A 22,917-nucleotide genomic window follows, 5' to 3' on the forward strand; every position below is an offset into this window, starting at 1 on the left:
ATAGCGCTGCATAGAATGCGGGTTCCGGACTATCTGTGCAAGGTTCTGAAAAGTTACTTTCAGAACCGAGTACTGGTCTACGAAACGAACACGGGGCAGAGGTCGATTAGGGTAACGGCGGGAGTACCTCAGGGCTCCATACTCGGCCCAACGCTCTGGAACATTATGTACAACGGAGTGTTAACACTGGAACTGCCCAGGGGAGTGGCGATCGTCGGCTTTGCAGATGATGTTGTCCTGACGATAACGGGCGAGACCCTTGAGGAGGTGGAGATGCTGACGGCAGAGACAATAGGCATCGTGGAAACCTGGATGGTTAACGTCAGGTTGCAGCTGGCTCACCATAAGACTGAGGTAGTGCTGGTTAGCAATCGTAAGCAAATCCAGCGTCTCGAGATCAGCGTCGGGGGACAATCCATTCCATCGATGCGCGTGCTGAAGCACCTGGGTGTGATGGTTGACGATCAGTTGAATTACAACTGGGGACCAGTTGAGTAGTACGCGATGTAGCACCGGGCTCGGGTCGTTGGGGCGCCAGCGAACCGAACGTCAGGCTCCACCGGAATCGCCGGACCGACCTCGACACTCTACCGGGTAGCTCGTGAGTAGGCTAGATCCACCGTCGGGGATTAGACCGAGTAGACCGCGTCGAATAGCCAGAAGTGGGTCGTTGGGGCGCCAGTGAACCGGAAGCTACGCTCTACCCGGAATCGCTGGATGGACCTCAGCATCTGCTGGCTGGCCGTTGAGTAGGCTAGGTCCACCGCCGGGCTAGACCGAGTAGACGAGGCGGGGAGCTTAATGGTTCACAGAAACGTTCATCGGTATCGGGAGCAGTCTGCCGCCGGGGAATTCACGATAGGGCTGATTCGGCGCCGTGGACTACCCGACAGAATCGTGACGAAAAGGGGGGCTAATTGGCTCACGAAACAAACACCGGTAACGAAAGAAATTCCGTTGTCGGGGAACTCTCAATCGGATCAGGATAAGCGGTAAAGCTGGAAGATTTTAGTAGAGCTAAATGGCTCAAGAAAGCGGGTATCGGTGTAGGGGGAAATTCTTCCGTCGGGGAACCATAGGTTGGAGTAGGATGAGTTCACCGTTGAGCACTATCCAAGCGGATCGTGATGAGGCCGGGAGCTGAATGACTCACGGAAACATGAGCTGAATGGCTCAGGGAATCAGCACCTAAACGGCTCACCACAGGGACGAGAGATAAACGGCGACGTAATGGATGGAGACAAGAAGCAGGAGAGGAACCGAGAGTTAAATCAAAGCTCATAGGTCGTGTCACTCCATGAACCAAGCGAAGCTCCGAGATAGAGCAGCAGAAAGAGGTGCGACGAAAGCGCAACGAACCCCGCTAGCGAATGACGGATCTCAATAGTAGCATGTCTGTAATAACATACGTACATGGAACTATTGAGAACCAGAGCTACAGGTCCAAAGCCCTGGTAAAGGAGGATGGTTGTGATGATCTGGGCCGAGATCACCACGTAAAGCAAGGTAGGGCATAACCCCAATTCCAAGGCGTGACGCGACCCGTGCCGAGGGATGAGTGATCGAGGGGGTGAAAAAGATGCTCGATCGTTAACGGAGCCTGTGGGGTACCTGGGCAACCCCCACCGTAAGCGTCCCTTACCACGTTAATGCGGAGCTCTGGCGTGGCGGACATTTTTTCTCGCGCGACTCGTGGGTACTTACATGGAGAACAAAAATAAAAACAACAAACAGTCGGAGGTGCCAAACCCCTTCGCTAGAGGTGGTTTGGCGAGGTCTCCCCCCGTGGGGAGAGTAGTGGAGTGATGAGTGCTGCATCTGAAAGCACCAGTGACCCCCCAGCAGCGGTAGGCAATAGCCCTACCAATGCACCGGAGGGGCCACTATCTGCGATGCGCAAAGTAGCGAAGCAACTCGATTCAATAATCGAGTTCGCTAGCGCAAAGCAGAATATAGCCAAGGAGTTGAAGTTGAGCCTCCTGGAGCTCCGGAAAGCTGTTCGTGTCGCAAGACAGGAACAGCAGGCCTATGCTAAGAGGGTGGAATGTCGGGAGAGGCCCGACAGAGAAACCCAGACAGTGGCCTCCAATAGGGAGGAAAGAGAGAAGGTCGATAGAGGTTCACAGATAGTGGCCTTTACCTTCTACGGAGCAGCCACGTCGATCGGAGCGGCGACCGAGTTTCCCTCGAAGGGAAAAGGAAAGGGCAATCGCAAGACGGCATCGAACGCGAAGCGCCCTAGGAAGTCGCCAGGCGAGGGTGCCAAAACCGACACCACTCGGCGTGCAACCGTTAAGGTCAAACGCCGTTTGGGCGAGGTAAGCGAGGGCGAGAGTGACATCGCTGTGGAGAGCGATGGCACCAGCAACCCGGCACGACAGGGGCAGGGGGGCTCAAACCCCTGGACGCTGGTCACCAAGAAAAAGCCGGCACCGAAACCGGAGGTACCGCGGCCTGCGAAGAAGGCCAAGGACAGAGGCGAAGCCTTGTGGTTAAAAACTGACAAGGACAAATACGCCGATGTCCTTAAATCGATGAAGGCGGCCGAAAGCCTCTCGGCCCTTGGGCAGGATGTGCGTAGCGTAAGACGCACCAACACGGGAGAGATGCTTCTGGTGCTGAAGCGAGGCGCACAATCAAGTGCAGTATACAAGGCCTTGGCCCAAGAGGTCCTTGGTGAGGGCGCCCAAATCAGGTCGCTAGGTGCGGAAACAACTCTCCAGTGCAAGCACTTGGACGAGTTCACGACCGCAGAAGACGTCGTCGCAGCCGTTAAGGAGCACTGCGACGTCACAAACGAGCGGGCCTCTGTGCGATTGAGAGATGGACCCTCTGGCACCCAAGTAGCCTACCTCAGGCTATTGAATGCGGATGCCAAAAAGGTAACCGAGAAAGGGAAGCTGAAGATCGGCTGGTCGGTATGCCCTATTAGTATACCCCAGCCGCCTTCAGTGGATAGGTGCTATCGGTGCCTTGAGTCCGGCCACAAAGCATACGAATGCAAAGGCATAGATAGGAGCAAACTATGTCGTCGCTGCGGCGAGGAGGGACATAAGGAGCGGGGGTACACTAAGGCATACAAGTGCCTTATCTTTGGTATGGACGGTCATCGATTTTTTTCGGTGAAAATTAAAACAAACTGCATTTTACCGGACGTTTCGACCTACTAACATGTTCAGTCATCCTCAGCGGCTTACTAAAATATAATATTTGTTAAAATCTAACACTAAACACAAATTTAAACAACATCACTTACATGCTAACAACGTCTACACAATGAACAATCACATTATCAACTGCTGTCTTGTCTTGTACACTCAATCTCCGTTGGTACTTTCTTCGGACGCACGGTGCTCTTCAGCTTCTCTATTAAGCCGTTGTATGCAGACCTAAACTTAATAGAGTCCCGTTGTAGATTGAACGTGTTCGACTCTCCTTTTATTTTTATTTGGAACATTTCCACTATCAACCGGGTATCGGTTCTAGGCACCTCGTCCAATATTTTAGAATTTTTAAAATCAAAAAGGTGGCCTTCATTGATTGTATGTTGTGCTAGCCCCGTACTTCCTACGCTTTTATTTTTTATATCGTTCTTATGTTGTTCCAAACGCTTTTTTAAAAATTGACTTGTTTGTCCAATGTATGTCTTATCTGTACAGACACCGCATGGTATTTCGTAAACAACATTAGTTCGACGATCTTTTTCTATTCTGTCCTTAAGCTTAGTGTGTACTGTGTCTTTAATTTTGTCAATGGTTTTAAAAGCTAGTTTTATATTATGCTGTGATAAATACCGGGCTATTTTTTCCCCCAGACCCGGTATATAAGGTGCAGAAACAAATTTCATTGTCACATCAGTGTTTTTAGGTTCAAGAGTATTGTACAATTTGTGTGTTAGTTCTTTAATAATCTTGTTGCAGAATGAACCTGGATAATTATTATTAGTGAGTATTTGTTTCACAACTTCCAGAGCATTTGAACGATAATATACTTCACTTAGTTTCAATACCCTATCAACTAATGCTATTGCTGAATTTTTCTTATGGTTAAATGGACTCGAGGAATTATAGTCTAAATATCTGCCTTCTGAATCCTTCGGAGTCTATTCCGTGGTGAGATGGTCCTCCTCCCTCCGCACTATTGTATCCAAAAACCGTATTTGACCATCCTCCTCAAGTTCTATGGTGAACTGCAGTCGTGGGTGGAAACTGTTAAACACCTCCAGCATGCGCTCCACTTGTTCTCTTCGCACACTCGATAAACAGTCGTCAACGTACCGCCTGAAAAAAATTGGTACAATGCCTTCTTGATGCAACTGTTCCAGCGCACTTCTCTCAACCCTCTCCAACACTATGTTTGCTACAACTGGCGATAAGGGAGATCCCATTGGTAACCCAAATTTCTGCTTGAAGAAACGACCTTGATGCATGAAAAAAGTTGATGTCAACACCAACTCAAGCATTGCAATGAAGCTGCTCTCAGGAATCTTGGTGTGCTCCTCCAATTCGCCCCATCGTAGTCGTACACTTTCTATTGCGTAATCCACAGGCACATTAGTGAATAGTGAAACAACATCCAACGAAAACAACGCACACTCATTGGTTACAATGTGCTGTCGAATATCGCCGACAAATTCAAAGCTATTCACTATATGGTGATCCGTTTTACCAACAATTCCATTTAGAATGGATGACAAAACTTCGCTGCATTGTATGTTGCTGTTCCAATCGTAGAGTTGATTAATCGTAACGGCATCCCTTCTTTGTGCGTTTTCGTCAGCCCGTACACTCGTGGCGGGTTACAATTATAAACCTTTAGTTTCAGTTTTGTGCATTTATCTATCCATTCCTCTTGGCTCCATTGGTCAAACATAGCATTGATCTTTTTCAGTGTGGACGACGTGGGGTCATTCCTAATCTCTTCGTAGGTCTCCGTGTCATTCACTAACGTAAGCATCTTCGATTCATATTCAGCCTTATTCATTACAACCGTCAATTTGCCTTTATCCGCTTTCGTAACAATCAAGTCATTCCTCTCCGCTAGATATTTGCTACTTTTTATCACATCTTTCCTTATCCATTCGTTATCACTATGAAAAGGTTGCTTCAGGTAGTTGATGTGATTGATAATGGCATTGGATACTTCATTTCTGATTGTATCGGCTTGGGGATCCCGGTGAATGCAACTTTCGATTTCAGTTAGCAAACGTACGTACGGTGGATGCTTTAAACCCAGGGGCTCTTGTGACACAATTGCTGTATTTTATTCGTTTTTAAAATCTCCAGTTTTCTCGTCTGTTTTGACTTGCTTCGTCCGAAAACAGATTCTTCTTTCCTTTTCACTGCATTCTTTATATACTCAAAATCTTCACACGACACACACTCAGCGATGTGATTTAACTGTGCTGCTGCTGCTTTTTTCAATTTACTTACGGAGCGGAGGCAGTCTGAGATGAGCAGACTGAGTAAGCTTTGTTTGAATTTTTTGGTGATTTTTTCAGCTTTCTGCATAGATTGTTCATTTTCGATTTCCAAGTCTAGACGAAAATCGAAGCCGTTTGGAACTATTTTAGTCCTGCGACAGTTGAGTAGAAATAGTTTCCGGTTTCTCAGTCGAGCTAATTTAAGCTGCAACTTCATATAGTTCCGTAGAGTCAGCTCCAGTCTGTAGCCGTATTGCCGACCAAAGGATTTCACGAAGAACATTGTGTGGATGCTCACCGTGAACTGTTCTTTTATCGATATGACTTTGTTGCTTTGTTTTCATCACCGCTAGCAAATTTGGTATGGACGGTTATCGAATTTTTTCGGTGAAAATTAAAACAAACTGCATTTTACCGGACGTTTCGACCTACTAACATGTTCAGTCATCCTCAGCGGCTTACTAAAATATAATATTTGTTAAAATCTAACACTAAACACAAATTTAAACAACATCACTTACATGCTAACAACGTCTACACAATGAACAATCACATTATCAACTGCTGTCTTGTCTTGTACACTCAATCTCCGTTGGTACTTTCTTCGGACGCACGGTGCTCTTCAGCTTCTCTATTAAGCCGTTGTATGCAGACCTAAACTTAATAGAGTCCCGTTGTAGATTGAACGTGTTCGACTCTCCTTTTATTTTTATTTGGAACATTTCCACTATCAACCGGGTATCGGTTCTAGGCACCTCGTCCAATATTTTAGCATTTTTAAAATCAAAAAGGTGGCCTTCATTGATTGTATGTTGTGCTAGCCCCGTACTTCGCTTTTATTTTTTATATCGTTCTTATGTTGTTCCAAACGCTTTTTTAAAAAATTGACTTGTTTGTCCAATGTATGTCTTATCTGTACAGACACCGCATGGTATTTCGTAAACAACATTAGTTCGACGATCTTTTTCTATTCTGTCCTTAAGCTTAGTGTGTACTGTGTCTTTAATTTTGTCAATGGTTTTAAAAGCTAGTTTTATATTATGCTGTGATAAATACCGGGCTATTTTTTTCCCCCAGACCCGGTATATAAGGTGCAGAAACAAATTTCATTGTCACATCAGTGTTTTTAGGTTCAAGAGTATTGTACAATTTGTGTGTTCGTTCTTTAATAATCTTGTTGCAGAATGAACCTGGATAATTATTATTAGTGAGTATTTGTTTCACAACTTCCAGAGCATTTGAACGATAATATACTTCACTTAGTTTCAATACCCTATCAACTAATGCTATTGCTGAATTTTTCTTATGGTTAAATGGACTCGAGGAATTATAGTCTAAATATCTGCCTTCTAAATCCTTCGGAGTCCATTCCGTGGTGAGATGGTCCTCCTCCCTCCGCACTATTGTATCCAAAAACCGTATTTGACCATCCTCCTCAAGTTCTATGGTGAACTGCAGTCGTGGGTGGAAACTGTTAAACACCTCCAGCATGCGCTCCACTTGTTCTCTTCGCACACTCGATAAACAGTCGTCAACGTACCGCCTGAAGAAAATTGGTACAATGCCTTCTTGATGCAACTGTTCCAGCGCACTTCTCTCAACCCTCTCCAACACTATGTTTGCTACAACTGGCGATAAGGGAGATCCCATTGGTAACCCAAATTTCTGCTTGAAGAAACGACCTTGATGCATGAAAAAAGTTGATGTCAACACCAACTCAAGCATTGCAATGAAGCTGCTCTCAGGAATCTTGGTGTGCTCCTCCAATTCGCCCCATCGTAGTCGTACACTTTCTATTGCCTAATCCACAGGCACATTAGTGAATAGTGAAACAACATCCAACGAAAACAACGCACACTCATTGGTTACAATGTGCTGTCGAATATCGCCGACAAATTCAAAGCTATTCACTATATGGTGATCCGTTTTACCAACAATTCCATTTAGAATGGATGACAAAAACATCGCTGCATTGTATGTTGCTGTTCCAATCGTAGAGTTGATTAATCGTAACGGCATCCCTTCTTTGTGCGTTTTCGGCAGCCCGTACACTCGTGGCGGGTTACAATTATAAAGCTTTAGTTTCAGTTTTGTGCATTTATCTATCCATTCCTCTTGGCTCCATTGGTCAAACATAGCATTGATCTTTTTCAGTGTGGACGACGTGGGGTCATTCCTAATCTCTTCGTAGGTCTCCGTGTCATTCACTAACGTAAGCATCTTCGATTCATATTCAGCCTTATTCATTACAACCTTGCCTTTATTAGCATTTAGCATTTTTTTTTTATTTTAAAAATGCTAAAATATTGGACGAGGTGCCTAGAACCGATACCCGGTTGATAGTGGAAATGTTCCAAATAAAAATAAAAGGAGAGTCGAACACGTTCAATCTACAACGGGACTCTATTAAGTTTAGGTCTGCATACAACGGCTTAATAGAGAATCTGAAGAGCACCGTGCGTCCGAAGAAAGTACCAACGGAGATTGAGTGTACAAGACAAGACAGCAGTTGATAATGTGATTGTTCATTGTGTAGACGTTGTTAGCATGTAAGTGATGTTGTTTAAATTTGTGTTTAGTGTTAGATTTTAACAAATATTATATTTTAGTAAGCCGCTGAGGATGACTGAACATGTTAGTAGGTCGAAACGTCCGGTAAAATGCAGTTTGTTTTAATTTTCACCGAAAAAAATCGATAACCGTCCATACCAAATTTGCTAGCGGTGATGAAAACAAAGCAACAAAGTCATATCGATAAAAGAACAGTTCACGGTGAGCATCCACACAATGTTCTTCGTGAAATCCTTTGGTCGGCAATACGGCTACAGACTGGAGCTGACTCTACGGAACTATATGAAGTTGCAGCTTAAATTAGCTCGACTGAGAAACCGGAAACTATTTCTACTCAACTGTCGCAGGACTAAAATAGTTCCAAACGGCTTCGATTTTCGTCTAGACTTGGAAATCGAAAATGAACAATCTATGCAGAAAGCTGAAAAAATCACCAAAAAATTCAAACAAAGCTTACTCAGTCTGCTCATCTCAGACTGCCTCCGCTCCGTAAGTAAATTGAAAAAAGCAGCAGCAGCACAGTTAAATCACATCGCTGAGTGTGTGTCGTGTGAAGATTTTGAGTATATAAAGAATGCAGTGAAAAGGAAAGAAGAATCTGTTTTCGGACGAAGCAAGTCAAAACAGACGAGAAAACTGGAGATTTTAAAAACGAATAAAATACAGCAATTGTGTCACAAGAGCCCCTGGGTTACTAATCATACGGACGTTGAGTTACCCGATTTTCTCATGCGCACACTGCAGCTAGGTGGTGGGTTTAATGTGCCAGATTTAAAGCATCCACCGTACGTACGTTTGCTATCTGAAATCGAAAGTTGCATTCACTGGGATCCCCAAGCCGATACAATCAGAAATGAAGTATCCAATGCCATTATCAATCACATCAACTACCTGAAGCAACCTTTTCATAGTGATAACGAATGGATAAGGAAAGATGTGATAAAAAGTAGCAAATATCTAGCGGAGAGGAATGACTTGATTGTTACGAAAGCGGATAAAGGCAAATTGACGGTTGTAATGAATAAGGCTGAATATGAATCGAAGATGCTTACGTTAGTGAATGACACGGAGACCTACGAAGAGATTAGGAATGACCCCACGTCGTCCACACTGAAAAAGATCAATGCTATGTTTGACCAATGGAGCCAAGAGGAATGGATAGATAAATGCACAAAACTGAAACTAAAGGTTTATAATTGTAACCCGCCACGAGTGTACGGGCTGCCGAAAACGCACAAAGAAGGGATGCCGTTACGATTAATCAACTCTACGATTGAAACAGCAACATACAATGCAGCGAAGTTTTTGTCATCCATTCTAAATGGAATTGTTGGTAAAACGGATCACCATATAGTGAATAGCTTTGAATTTGTCGGCGATATTCGACAGCACATTGTAACCAATGAGTGTGCGTGGTTTTCGTTGGATGTTGTTTCACTATTCACTAATGTGCCTGTGGATTACGCAATAGAAAGTGTACGACTACGATGGGGCGAATTGGAGGAGCACACCAAGATTCCTGAGAGCAGCTTCATTGCAATGCTTGAGTTGGTGTTGACATCAACTTTTTTCATGCATCAAGGTCGTTTCTTCAAGCAGAAATTTGGGTTACCAATGGGATCTCCCTTATCGCCAGTTGTAGCAAACATAGTGTTGGAGAGGGTTGAGAGAAGTGCGCTGGAACAGTTGCATCAAGAAGGCATTGTACCAATTTTCTTCAGGCGGTACGTTGACGACTGTTTATCGAGTGTGCGAAGAGAACAAGTGGAGCGCATGCTGGAGGTGTTTAACAGTTTCCACCCACGACTGCAGTTCACCATAGAACTTGAGGAGGATGGTCAAATACGGTTTTTGGATACAATAGTGCGGAGGGAGGAGGACCATCTCACCACGGAATGGACTCCGAAGGATTCAGAAGGCAGATATTTAGACTATAATTCCTCGAGTCCATTTAACCATAAGAAAAATTCAGCAATAGCATTAGTTGATAGGGTATTGAAACTAAGTGAAGTATATTATCGTTCAAATGCTCTGGAAGTTGTGAAACAAATACTCACTAATAATAATTATCCAGGTTCATTATGCAACAAGATTATTAACTAACACACAAATTGTACAATACTCTTGAACCTAAAAACACTGATGTGACAATGAAATTTGTTTCTGCACCTTATATACCGGGTCTGGGGGAAAAAATAACCCGGTATTTATCACAGCATAATATAAAACTAGCTTTTAAAACCATTGACAAAATTAAAGACACAGTACACAGTAAGCTTAAGGACAGAATAGAAAAAGATCGTCAAACTAATGTTGTTTACGAAATACCATGCGGTGTCTGTACAGATAAGACATACATTGGACAAACAAGTCAATTTTTAAAAAAGCGTTTGGAACAACATAAGAACGATATAAAAAATAAAAGCGTAGGAAGTACGGGGCTAGCACAACATACAATCAATGAAGGCCATCTTTTTGATTTTAAAAATGGTAAAATATTGGACGAGGTGCCTAGAACCGATACCCGGTTGATAGTGGAAATGTTCCAAATAAAAATAAAAGGAGAGTCGAACACGTTCAATCTACAACGGGACTCTATTAAGTTTAGGTCTGCATACAACGGCTTAATAGAGAAGCTGAAGAGCACCGTGCGTCCGAAGAAAGTACCAACGGAGATTGAGTGTACAAGACAAGACAGCAGTTGATAATGTGATTGTTCATTGTGTAGACGTTGTTAGCATGTAAGTGATGTTGTTTAAATTTGTGTTTAGTGTTAGATTTTAACAAATATTATATTTTAGTAAGCCGCTGAGGATGACTGAACATGTTAGTAGGTCGAAACGTCCGGTAAAATGCAGTTTGTTTTAATTTTCACCGAAAAAAATCGATGACCGTCCATACCAAATTTGCTAGCGGTGATGAAAACAAAGCAACAAAGTGCCTTATCTGCACCGCTAAGAAGCAAGCTCATAAACATGCTATGGGCGGACCTTCGTGTCCCTTCGGCGAGTTAAATAAGAAGAAGCCGTGAAAGTCACACAGCTAAATCTTAACCATTGTGCAGCAGCCCAACAGCTGCTGTGGCAGTCGGTCTCGGAGTCGAGGACAGATGTCGCCCCCTTATCAGACCCGTACAGCATCCCTGCCGGCAACGGCAACTGGGTGTCGGACGGGTCTGGAATGGTGGCAATCTGTACAACGGGACGGTTCCCGGTTCAAGAGGTAATACACCCCTCCGCCGAGGGTATGGCGATTGCCAAGATCAATGGTGTGTTCTATTGCAGCTGCTACGCCGCACCAAGGTGGCCAATAGAACAGTTCTACCAGATGATCGACAGGCTCTCGTCGGACCTAGTGGGCCGGAAACCGGTAGTAATAGCGGGAGACTTTAACGCTTGGGCAGTGGAGTGGGGCAGCCGCTGTACAAATAGCAGGGGTCAAGCGCTAATGGAAGCGCTTGCGAAACTCGATACTGTGCTAGCTAATAATGGCTCCGCTAGTACATTCCGTAGAAACGGAGTGGAGGCGTGGATTGATGTGACCTTTGCCAGCCCGAGTCTGGCTCCAGGCATGGAATGGAGGGTAGACGAAGGCTACACCCATAGCGATCATTTAGCAATACGCTTTAAGATCAACTATGGTGTGCAGCATCCGAGGGCGGGAGATCCCTGTCAGGTACGCGGGTGGAAGTCCAATCACTTCGACAGCGAAGCTTTCACCGCGGCCCTGGGACTGGAGGCCAACACCGACAGTCTAAGCGGGGATGCGCTGGTAGCTGTTCTATCACGCGCGTGCGACGCCACTATGCCGAGAAAAACACTGCCAAGAAACGGCAGATGCCCGGTATACTGGTGGAGTGACGAGATTGCAGCTCTACGGTCAGCCTGTCTCAGAGCTAGACGTAGGATGCAAAGAGCTCGCACCGAGGATGCAAGAGAGAACCGCCGTGAAGTGTTTCGAGCTGCGAAATTAGCCCTTAACAAGGCTATTAAAAGCAGCAAGAGAGCGTGTTTCGACAACCTGTGTGCCAACGCGAATCCGTGGGGTGACGCCTACCGGATTGTGATGGCCAAGACCAAAGGGGGCTCCTCACCCCCAGAACGGTCTCCGGACCGGTTGGCAACGATTATCGAAGTACTCTTCCCGTCTCGAGCCACAAGCCCCTGGCCACCTGTACTACGAGACAGTGCGGGCACGGTCGAAATGGTGGCTCCAGTGACGAACGAAGAACTACTCGCAGTGACTAAATCCCTAGCAATGAACAAAGCTCCAGGGCCGGATGGAGTTCCAAACAACGCTCTCAAGGCAGCGATCATAGCGAACCCGAACATGTTCAGGCTAGCTATGCAGAGATGCCTTGACGAGTGCCGTTTCCCCGATAGATGGAAAAGGCAGAAACTGGTGCTGTTGCCGAAGCCCGGGAAGCCGCCAGGCGACCCATCGGCGTACAGACCAATCTGTCTGATAGACACGACTGGCAAACTGCTTGAGTGGATCATTCTCAACAGGCTCACCCCGTACGCGGAAGGTACGGACGGTCTGTCAAGCAACCAGTTTGGCTTTCGGAAGGGTAAGTCCACAGTGGACGCTCTCAACTCAGTGATAAATACTGCCGAGATAGCGATCCAACGAAAAAGGCGAGGTATTCGATACTGTGCGTTAGTGACACTTGACGTGAAGAACGCATTCAACAGCGCAAGCTGGGATGCCATCGCGCTCTCGTTACACCGGCTTAGCCTACCGGTGGGTCTGTACCGGATCCTGGAAAGCTACTTCCAAAACCGCGTACTGCTATACGAGACCGATGCCGGTCAGAAAAGGGTTCCGATTACCGCCGGAGTCCCGCAGGGCTCGATCCTAGGCCCGGTGCTATGGAACCTCATGTATGACGGGGTTCTGAGACTGAAGTTCCCTCCTGGGGTCAAGATCGTCAATTCCTGAGGTAGAACTAACCGCAGAACACGCGATTAGCACGGTGGAGGAATGGATGAGCGCGAGAGGCCTGGAGCTCGCTCATCATAAGACGGAGGTAGTTATCGTCAACAACCGCAAGTCGGCACAACATGCAGTTATCCATGTGGGAGAAGTCGCGATCACTTCACAGTGAAGTCTGAAGTCTTTCGGAGTCATCATAGACGACAAGCTGATCTTCGGCAGCCATGTCGACTATACGTGCAAGAGAGCGTCGACTGCTGTTGCGGCACTATCGAGAATGATGTCCAACAGCTAAAAGGTGTGCGCCAGTAGACGTAGGTTACTGGCAGGCGTTGCCGTATCTATCCTCAGGTACGGCGGCCCGTCATGGTCAAGAGCACTGAGGGTAACCAGTTACCTACAGAAACTGGAGAGCACCTACCGCGTGATGTGCCTCAGAGTGATATCTGCCTACCGCACGGTATCACACGATGCATCCTGCGTGATAGCGAGCATGATGCCAGTCGGGCTGGTCATTCGGGAAGATGAGGAGTGCTTTGAGCTACGTGGAAATAGGGGAGCCCGCGAGCGCACCAGGGTGACCTCGGTCGCCAGATGGCAGCGTGAGTGGGACAACTCCTCGAAAGGTAGGTGGACCCACTGGCTGACACCTAGCATATCGAGCTGGGTGGGAAGACCCCATGGGGAAGTTCACCATTCCTGTCAGGCCATGGCTGTTTCCGTTAGTACCTCCACAAGTTCGGGCACGCGGAGGTCCCAGTCTGCCCGGACTGCCCAGGTGTAGATGAAACTGCCGAACACATACTGTTCGTATGTCATCGGTTCGACGTCGAAAGAAGAGCAATGCTTATCGTCTGTGGCTGGGACACAACCCCTGATACCCTTATTCAGCGGATGTGTCAATCGGTGGAGAAGTGGAACGCAGTCTCGGCTGCTACCATCCAGATTGCCAGTAGGCTACAGGTAATCTGGCGAACCGAGCAACAGACGACGGGCACGGCTAACTAGTGATTGGTTAGCTGGAGCGAAAAAGGCCAAGCACAAAAAAGAGAGTGAATGGTCTGTTCATGCCGAGGTAGGTTGGCGCAGCGAAGGGCAACCGCGTAAGGGGTAAACCCAGCCACTCCGAAGCAAGACAGAAGAGTGAGTGTATAGGCGTATAAGTGGACTGCCTCATGCCAAGACGGGAGGGTCGTAGCGTAGTATGTTGAAACTAAGCTATCGATGCCTCATGGCGTGGCAGAGGAGTGAAAGGGTGAGCATCCAAGTCAGTCTCACACTGCATGTTAAGGGTGAGCATAAAAGTCAGCCTCACAGGTTGGTAGAGGCTAGCACAAAAGTCAGCCTAGCAAGGAATGAAAAAGGTGAGCACACAAGTCAGCCTCGCATGGTATGTCAGAAGTGGGGCCTAAGAAAAATGTCCCACATGGGATGCCAGGGGGAGTGACAAAGGTACAATAGAGTGGCACGATTGAGAGTGAATCAGGTGATAGGGTGAGCACCCAAGTCAGCCTCACATGGTATGGGTGGGGCGAGCACAAAAGTAAGCCTAGCAAGGAACGAGTAAGGTGAGCACACAAGTCAGCCTCGCATGGAACGTAAAAGGTGAGCACAAAAGTCAGCCTCATGTGGGAGTGTTTGAGAGTGAATCAAAGTGCGATTGAGAGAGCACCCAAGTTAGCCTCATACAGGATGTATGATCGCGTGAGTGAGAGTGAATGAGTACATTTAGTACAGCCATCCCCCCAGAAGTAATACCGAGAGGTAGTTCCTGGAAGGAATTATGGCGAAGCCCACTGGAGTTTAGTCGGTATTAATGGCTGGTCACCATTCGAGTCCGACACGCCCCCAGTGCACCCCGTGCGGTAGATTGGACCCTACCAATAGCACGTGTACTGGGCTAGGACATAAAGGTCTTCTCCATTGTAAAAAAAAAATCATACATACATACATACATACATACATAGGAGTCTAGGGGCCTAACGAACCCCCCCCCCCCACAGCCCTACTGCGAGTTGGGGAGTTTTGCTAGGATATGGTGGGGCTAAGATTGGGCTCTTCTGAACCTCTAAAAAAAGCCATAACTCCGAAAGCAGCTCCGACGAAGCGTGTCTGTGCCGCTTCTGCTAAGATCCTAAGATTCCAATAATCTAAGATCTGGGCAATAAAAGCACTCTAGCCCAACCGGAGTGCCAACCGGCACATCAGGATCGACGCCAGTAACATCTTGATTATGGTATACTGGCCATGGCGAACGGCAACGGACAGGACACGGATGACGAAAAGGATGGCGACTTAGGGCTGACAGGCGTGCTGTTCTACTCCCTGAGTAAGGAAGGATGACACCGACTTGAAATGGCGAGTGGGCTAACAGCATGGCTGCCTCCGTTCCAACAAAACCCTGGCAGGTCTCCGGGTACGTTCGAAACTCGCCATCATTTGGTTGGTGGTACTAGGTTCGGTTGAAGCATTCCCGATTTACGCCGATCCGGCTCTGAACACTACTCCCCATGAGAGATGGTGTCAACCCTTGCATGACCTCACTGCTGCTTTTCGGCAGCATAGATAATCATGGGATCGCGAGAGGCGACTATGTGCAGCGAGTGGAGATAGCGGCCCGGAGTTGGGACCCAATAAAATAAAATGGAGAAACAACAAGCAACCGATATAAATGGAGCAGGCACGGCAAATCCGTTTGCCAGAGGTGGGTTGGTGAGGTCACCACCACCAATAGTAGCTGAAGTCACCCAGCAAGAGCAGGAGGAGGGGAAGCCGAAGCAACAGCAGCAACAAAAACAGCCGGAGCAGAGCGGAAGGAGCTACACCCCACAAACGCCAAAGGTAGTGGTAGCGAGGCACTTGGTGGAGGAGCTCCACAAGTTCGTGGACATGAGAAACAATGTCCACAAAGACATTAAGGAGATGGTCATCAAAATCCGGAAGGCGCTACTATCTGCCGTGAAAGAGTACGATACGGCAACGCAGAGGGCAGATTCAGCTGAGCGAGCATCCGCGTCGGCTAAGGCCACTGTCCTCCTAGCCCCTCCGAAACAGGGTAAGGAGAGGCAGATTGGAGTGGAGAACACGCCAGTTCCCATAACTCCAAAGAGGACAAGATCCTCACCAGGAGAAGAAAGACCAGGCGGGTCAAAGAGGCAGACGCTCGAGGATGCTGTTGCTGCCGAAGAAAAGGACGCCACCTTACAGGGTGAAAGCTGGAGCACCGTTGTAGGTCGGAAGGAGAAACGCGGGAAACAGCAAAAAAAGAAGGAGGAGCGAAAAGGGGAGCAGAAGAGGAAATCAGAACCCTCGGCTCGTCAGAAGGCACCTAAGGGAGAAGCCGTGCTCGTCAAAGCAAATGACGAGACTACGTACGCAGCACTGCTCAAAAAGGTCAGAGAGGACCCGGAGCTGAAAGATTTGGGGGAAAACGTGTTAAGAGTCAGGCGTACCCAAAAAAAATGAGATGCTCCTCGAGCTTAAGAAGAATACTACGACTAGTAGCTCTGCCTTGCAGGAGACTATAACTAAATCAATGGGTGGAAAGGCAGAAGTTAAAGCCTTAAGCCCGGAGATGGTAATCGTGTGCAAAGACCTCGACGAAATAACGACGGAAGACGAGCTGAGAGGTGCTATGAAGCAGCAGTGCAAACTGGGCGAGGTGCACATGACGATCCGGTTAAGGAAGGGATACGGAGGAACGCAGATAGTGATGATACGTTTACCGGTAACCGCTGCAGACAAGGCACTGGAGGTAGGTAAGGTTACAGTTGGATGGTCGAGATGCCTACTGAGAGCCGCCCCACGAGTAAACAAACAAGCAGAGAAATGCTTCAAATGTTTAGGCTTTGGACATTTAGCAGGGGCTTGCAAAGGCCCGGACAGATCCGGGATGTGCTGGAAATGCGGAGAGACGGGCCATCTTGCGAGAGACTGCACGCAGAGGCCGAAGTGCTTGCTTTGCACCCCAGCGGAAGGAAACGACCATCAGACGGGTGGCTTTAAATGCCCAGCGTACAAGAAGGCGACTGCAGGCCAACGGTGATGGAGATGACCCAGATAAACCTGAATCACTGTGATACCGCACAGCAACTGTTGTGGCAGTCTACGACAGAAACTATGTGCGATGTCGCTTTGATCGCAGAGCCTTATCAAGTCCCCCCTAATAACGGTAACTGGGTGGCGGATAGATCAGGAACCGCAGCGATACAAGTAATGGGAAGATTCCCTATCCAAGAAGTGGTAGAACGTTTCTATGAGGGTTTCGTGATAGCCAAAATCAACGGCATCTTCGTATGTAGCTGTTACGCTCCCCCAAGGTGGACAGTAGAGCAGTTCAGCCTAATGCTGGAGCAGTTAACCGAGCAGTTGATCGATCGGAAGCCGGTAGTCATTGGTGGTGACTTCAACGCCTGGGCTGTGGAATGGGGCAGTAGAGTAACCAACACAAGAGGGTGTATCCTGCAGGAAGCTCTAGCGAAGTTAGACGTACGATTGTGCAATGAAGGCTCTGTTAGTACATTTCGGAGAGACGGGAGGGAGTCCATCATAGACGTCACATTCTGTAGTCCCTCATTGACGGCGAACATGGATTGGAGAGTATGTGAAACGTATACGCATAGTGACCACCAGGAGATTCGCTACCGTATCGGCCAACGGAACCCCGCGGCAGTACAGAGAAGGGTGACCGGCGAACGAAAGTGGAAGACGAAAGCCTTCAACAAAGACCTCTTTGTTGAGGCACTTCGGCCGAACGGCGGGATCGAGAACGTGGATGCGGCTGACCTAACAAGAAGGATTGTGGCGGCTTGTGACGCCACAATGCCGCAAAAACTGGAACCACGCAACAAACGGCGTCCAGCTTACTGGTGGAACGAGACGCTTAGTACGTTACGCGCTGCTTGTCTCAGAGCCAGAAGGCGGGCCCAAAGAGCAAGGTCGGAACCAGATAGAGAAGAGCATAAGGCATCGTTTCGGGATGCTAGGGCCGCTCTAAAACGGGAGATCAGACTTAGCAAGTCAGAGTGCCACAAGGAGCTATGCCGAGAAGTAGACGCCAATCCCTGGGGTGACGCATACCGAGTCGTGATGGCGAAAATGAAGGGTCCGACGACGCCAGCCGAAATGTGTCCGAGCAAGCTGAACATAATCGTCGAGGGTCTTTTCCCGAAGCACGACCCAACTATATGGCCACCGTCACCGCACGGCGAGGAAGAAGGAACAAACATGGATCGGCAAGTGACTAACGACGAGCTAGTAGAAGCATCGAAGCGCCTAAAACCAAAGAAAGCCCCTGGTCCGGATGGAATACCAAACGTGGTACTGAAAGCTGCGATCCTGGCATATCCGGACATGTTCAGGATAGTGATGCAGAAGTGCCTAAATGAAGGCAACTTCCCCGAAATGTGGAAGGTCCAGAAGCTGGTGTTGCTGCCGAAGCCAGGGAAGCCACCTGGCGACCCGACCTCGTACAGACCCATATGCCTGCTGGATACACTCGGAAAACTCCTGGAAAGGATCATTCTTAACAGGTTGACGAAATTCACGGAAGGTGAGCACGGACTGTCCAAGATGCAGTTTGGTTTCCGCAAAGGAGCATCGACAGTGGATGCAATTCGGATAGTGCTCGAGAGTGCCGAGAAGTCATCTAAACAGAAGCGAAGAGGAGATCGATACTGCGCTGTGGTCACGATAGATGTGAAGAACGCGTTCAACAGTGCCAGCTGGGAAGCCATCGCTGCAGCGCTGCATAGAATGAGGGTTCCCGACTATCTGTGCCAGATCCTGAAGAGCTACTTTCAGAGCAGAGTGCTACTGTACGAGACGAGCGAAGGACAGAAGTCATTGCGCGTCACAGCGGGCGTTCCTCAGGGATCCATTCTCGGTCCAACCCTTTGGAACGGGATGTACGATGGGGTGTTAACGCTGCAGCTGCCTAGGAAAGTGAAAATCGTAGGTTTCGCGGACGACGTGTCACTAACGGTGATGGGTGAGACACTTGAAGAAGTGGAGGTGTCGGTGACGGAGACAATAGACGCGATCGAGAGCTGGATGAACGGGGTCAAGCTGCAAATAGCTCACCACAAGACGGAGGTGTTGTTGGTCAGTAACTGCAGATCGGTCCAACGGATGCAGATCGACGTCGGAGGGCACGTGATTGCATCGAAACGTGCATTGAAGCAATTGGGAGTTATAATCGACGACCGGTTGAGCTTCAACAACCACGTTGATTACGCCTGTGAAAAGTCGGCGAAGGCAACGAACGCAATAGCGAGAATCATGCCAAACGTCGGCGGTCCGAGAAGCAGCACGAGACGTCTGCTATCTACTGTTTCGTCATCGATACTCCGATATGGGGTTCCTGCCTGGAGTGCTGCGCTGAAAACCAAGCGGAACCGTGAAAAGCTAAACAGGACATTCCGACTGATGGCCGTACGAGTCGCGAGTGCCTACAGAACAATATCGTCGGAGGCAGTATGCGTTATCGCCGGGATGATCCCCATCTGCATTACCCTGGTGGAGGACGTGGAATGCTATCAGCGGAGAAATGCACGTAACGCTAGGAGACAGGTTCGAGCGGACTCGTTGGCTAAATGGCAACAGGAGTGGGACAACGCGGAGAAAGGAAGGTGGACCCACCGACTCATCCCAAATGTATCGGCCTGGGTACATAGGAAGCATGGAGAGGTGAACTTCCATTTGACGCAGTTTTTGTCCGGGCACGGATGCTTCCGGAAGTACTTGCATCGGTTTGGACATGCTTCGTCACCCCTTTGCCCGGGTTGTGCGACCGTGCAGGAGACACCGGAACACGCGGTCTTCGAATGCCCTAGATTCGAAGAAGTTCGTAGGGGTATACCTGGTATGACAGCGGACAATATCGTCGAAGAGATGTGCCGTGACGAACATACCTGGGACGCTGTCAACAGAGTGGTCTCGAGCATACTCTCCGAGTTGCAGAGGAAGTGGCGTAGAGACCAACAAGAAACCGCAAATCGGGTTTCGAGAGAAATTCCGCCGCCGGGGAACTCTCCAACTGTGTAGACTAGGTCCACCGCCGGGGACCAGTTGAGTAGTGCGTGATGTAGCACCGAGTTGGGTCGTCGGGGCGCCTGGGAACCGGACGTCAAGCTTCACCGGAATCGCTGAACCGACCTCGACATCCTTCCGGGTAGCTCGTGAGTAGGCTATATCCACCGCCGGGGATTGGACCGAGTAGACCGCGTCGCAGAGCTAGCAGTGAGTCGCTGGGGCGCCGGTGAACCGGAAGTTACGCTCCAACCGGAATCGCCGGATAGACCTCAGCACCTACTGTATGGCCCGTTGAGTAGGCTAGATCCACCGCCGGGGACTAGATCGAGTAAATCGGGCGAAACGGAACGAGAGGAAGCCAAAGAGCTCATGAAATTGTGGTGCTAAAACAAAAGAAGAATCGGTACCGGGGGAGCCTCCTTCGCCGGGGAACTCTCCGTCGGCGTAAGCTAGATCCACCGCCGGGGACTAGACTGAGTAGACCGCGACGAAATACTACCAGTCGCAGGTCGTCGGGGCATCAGCGAACCGGACGCTCTGCTCCACCGGAATCGCCGAACTGACCTCGACATCTGGTTGGTTGGCTCGGTTTCAAGAGAACTTCTCTCGCCGGGGAATTCTCCGTCGGAGTAGGCTAGGTCCATCGTCGGGGACTAGACCGAGTAGTTCGCGAACAAGTCTGGTGCTCAAAGAGTAAACGGCGTTGAATGGTGCGAGAAGGGAGTTGCGGTGCTAACCGGCACAAGCGAGCCGCAGGGCTCGGTGAAATAGACAGTCAGAAGTTTGCCGCTCAGACTGTACTCGTAGGGGAGGAGTACTAAGCCTCGACTCACAGCCAGCTTCCCAACTGCCATGCAGAGCTTGCCAGTCTGTGTGGATGGTAGAGAATTGGTGGTGTGTAGAGGAGTGGGGCTGTCACCCTACGGAAGAAACGAACTAGTAAGCAGTTGAATTAGAGTGCGTGCTATGCACATAAAAACCCCTCCCCGAAGTAATGCCGTAAGGTAGTGCCGGGGAGGAATCAGGTTCCGGGCAAGAGCAGTGGTTTTTAGCGGGTCGGGTGATGGCAGCCCAAACCCGTTCCCTGACAATGGGGTTTTTGTACATTTTTCCTCACTCAGGGTTTTTCTGAAAAATTTTTTACTGCTCTCAAAAAAAAAAAAAACATACATACATACATACATACATACATACATACATACATACATACATACATACATACATACATACATACATACATACATACATACATACATACATACATACATGGAGGGCAGCAGAGACAGGAAGGACAGGAGTCTAGGGGCCTAACGAACCCCCCCCCCCCCCCACAGCCCTACTGCGAGTTGGGGAGTTTTGCTAGGATATGGTGGGGCTAAGATTGGGCTCTTCTAAACCTCTAAAAAAAGCCATAACTCCGAAAGCAGCTCCGACGAAGCGAGTCTGTGCCGCTTCTGCTAAGATCCTAAGATTCTAATAATCTAAGATCTGGGCAATAAAAGTACTCTAGCCCAACCGGAGTGCCAACCGGCACATCAGGATCGACGCCAGTAACATCTTGATTATGGTATACTGGCCATGGCGAACGGCAACGGACAGGACACGGATGACGAAAACGATGGCGACTTAGGGCTGACAGGCGTGCTGTTCTACTCCCTGAGTAAGGAAGGATGACACCGACTTGAAATGACGAGTGGGCTAACAGCATGGCTGCCCCCGTTCCAACAAAACCCTGGCAGGTCTCCGGGTACGTTCGAAACTCGCCATCATTTGGTTGGTGGTACTAGGTTCGGTTGAAGCATTCCCGATTTACGCCGATCCGGCTCTGAACACTACTCCCCATGAGGGATGGTGTCAACCCTTGCATGACCTCACTGCTGCTTTTCGGCAGCATAGATAATCATGGGATCGCGAGAGGCGACTATGTGCAGCGAGTGGAGATAGCGGCCCGGAGTTGGGACCCAATAAAATAAAATGGAGAAACAACAAGCAACCGATATAAATGGAGCAGGCACGGCAAATCCGTTTGCCAGAGGTGGGTTGGTGAGGTCACCACCACCAATAGTAGCTGAAGTCACCCAGCAAGAGCAGGAGGAGGGGAAGCCGAAGCAACAGCAACAGCAGCAACAAAAACAGCCGGAGCAGAGCGGAATGAGCTACACCCCACAAACGCCAAAGGTAGTGGTAGCGAGGCACTTGGTGGAGGAGCTCCACAAGTTCGTGGAGATGAGAAACAATGTCCACAAAGACACTAAGGAGATGGTCATCAAAATCCGGAAGGCGCTACTGTCTGCCGTGAAAGAGTACGATACGGCAACGCAGAGGGCAGATTCAGCTGAGCGAGCATCCGCGTCGGCTAAGGCCACTGTCCTCCTAGCCCCTCCGAAACAGGGAAAGGAGAGGCAGATTGGAGTGGAGAACACGCCAGTTCCCATAACTTCAAAGAGGACAAGATCCTCGCCAGGAGAAGAAAGACCAGGCGGGTCAAAGAGGCAGACGCTCGAGGATGCTGTTGCTGCCAAAGAAAAGGACGCCACCTTACAGGGTGAAAGCTGGAGCACCGTTGTAGGTCGGAAGGAGAAACGCGGGAAACAGCAAAAAAAGAAGGAAGAGCGAAAAGGGGAGCAGAAGAGGAAATCAGAACCCTCGGCTCGTCAGAAGGCGCCTAAGGGAGAAGCCGTGCTCGTCAAAGCAAATGACGAGACTACGTACGCAGCACTGCTCAAAAAGGTCAGAGAGGACCCGGAGCTGAAAGATTTGGGGGAAAACGTGTTAAGAGTCAGGCGTACCCAAAAAAATGAGATGCTCCTCGAGCTTAAGAAGAATACTACGACTAGTAGCTCTGCCTTGCAGGAGACTATAACTAAATCAATGGGCGGAAAGGCAGAAGTTAAAGCCTTAAGCCCGGAGATGGTAATCGTGTGCAAAGACCTCGACGAAATAACGACGGAAGACGA

General features: G+C 48.7%; 2 protein-coding genes across 2 annotated transcripts; one reads left to right on the forward strand and one right to left on the reverse strand.

Moving 5' to 3' along the window:
* Positions 1-4,102: 4,102 nt before the first annotated feature.
* LOC131680220 (uncharacterized) lies at positions 4,103-7,072 on the reverse strand. The gene is made up of 3 exons (XM_058960940.1): positions 6,840-7,072; positions 4,787-5,089; positions 4,103-4,718 (listed from the first exon to the last, which is right to left on the reverse strand). The coding sequence occupies exons 1-3, from the start codon at positions 7,070-7,072 to the stop codon at positions 4,103-4,105; spliced, it is 1,152 nt and encodes a 383-aa protein (XP_058816923.1).
* A 1,137-nt stretch (positions 7,073-8,209) lies between these two features.
* On the forward strand, positions 8,210-10,096 carry LOC131680221 (uncharacterized). Its single transcript, XM_058960941.1, has one exon. It carries the CDS (start codon positions 8,210-8,212, stop codon positions 10,094-10,096), a length of 1,887 nt encoding a protein of 628 aa, XP_058816924.1.
* The last annotated feature ends 12,821 nt before the right edge of the window (positions 10,097-22,917 follow it).

Source organism: Topomyia yanbarensis, chromosome 2 (genome assembly GCF_030247195.1).
Source record: "Topomyia yanbarensis strain Yona2022 chromosome 2, ASM3024719v1, whole genome shotgun sequence".
NCBI classification, from domain to species: domain Eukaryota; kingdom Metazoa; phylum Arthropoda; class Insecta; order Diptera; family Culicidae; genus Topomyia; species Topomyia yanbarensis.

Excerpts from the sequence above, each read along its gene's own strand:
- LOC131680220 (XM_058960940.1), bottom strand. The coding sequence starts at position 7,072 with ATGGGATCTCCCTTATCGCCAGTTGTAGCAAACATAGTGTTGGAGAGG. Across the intron at positions 5,090-6,839 it reads GAGGAGGATGGTCAAATACG|TGATAACGAATGGATAAGGA; the intron begins GTTTTTGGATAC and ends ACCTTTTCATAG. Across the intron at positions 4,719-4,786 it reads AATTGTAACCCGCCACGAGT|CAACATACAATGCAGCGAAG; the intron begins GTACGGGCTGAC and ends CGATTGGAACAG.
- LOC131680221 (XM_058960941.1), top strand. The coding sequence starts at position 8,210 with ATGTTCTTCGTGAAATCCTTTGGTCGGCAATACGGCTACAGACTGGAG.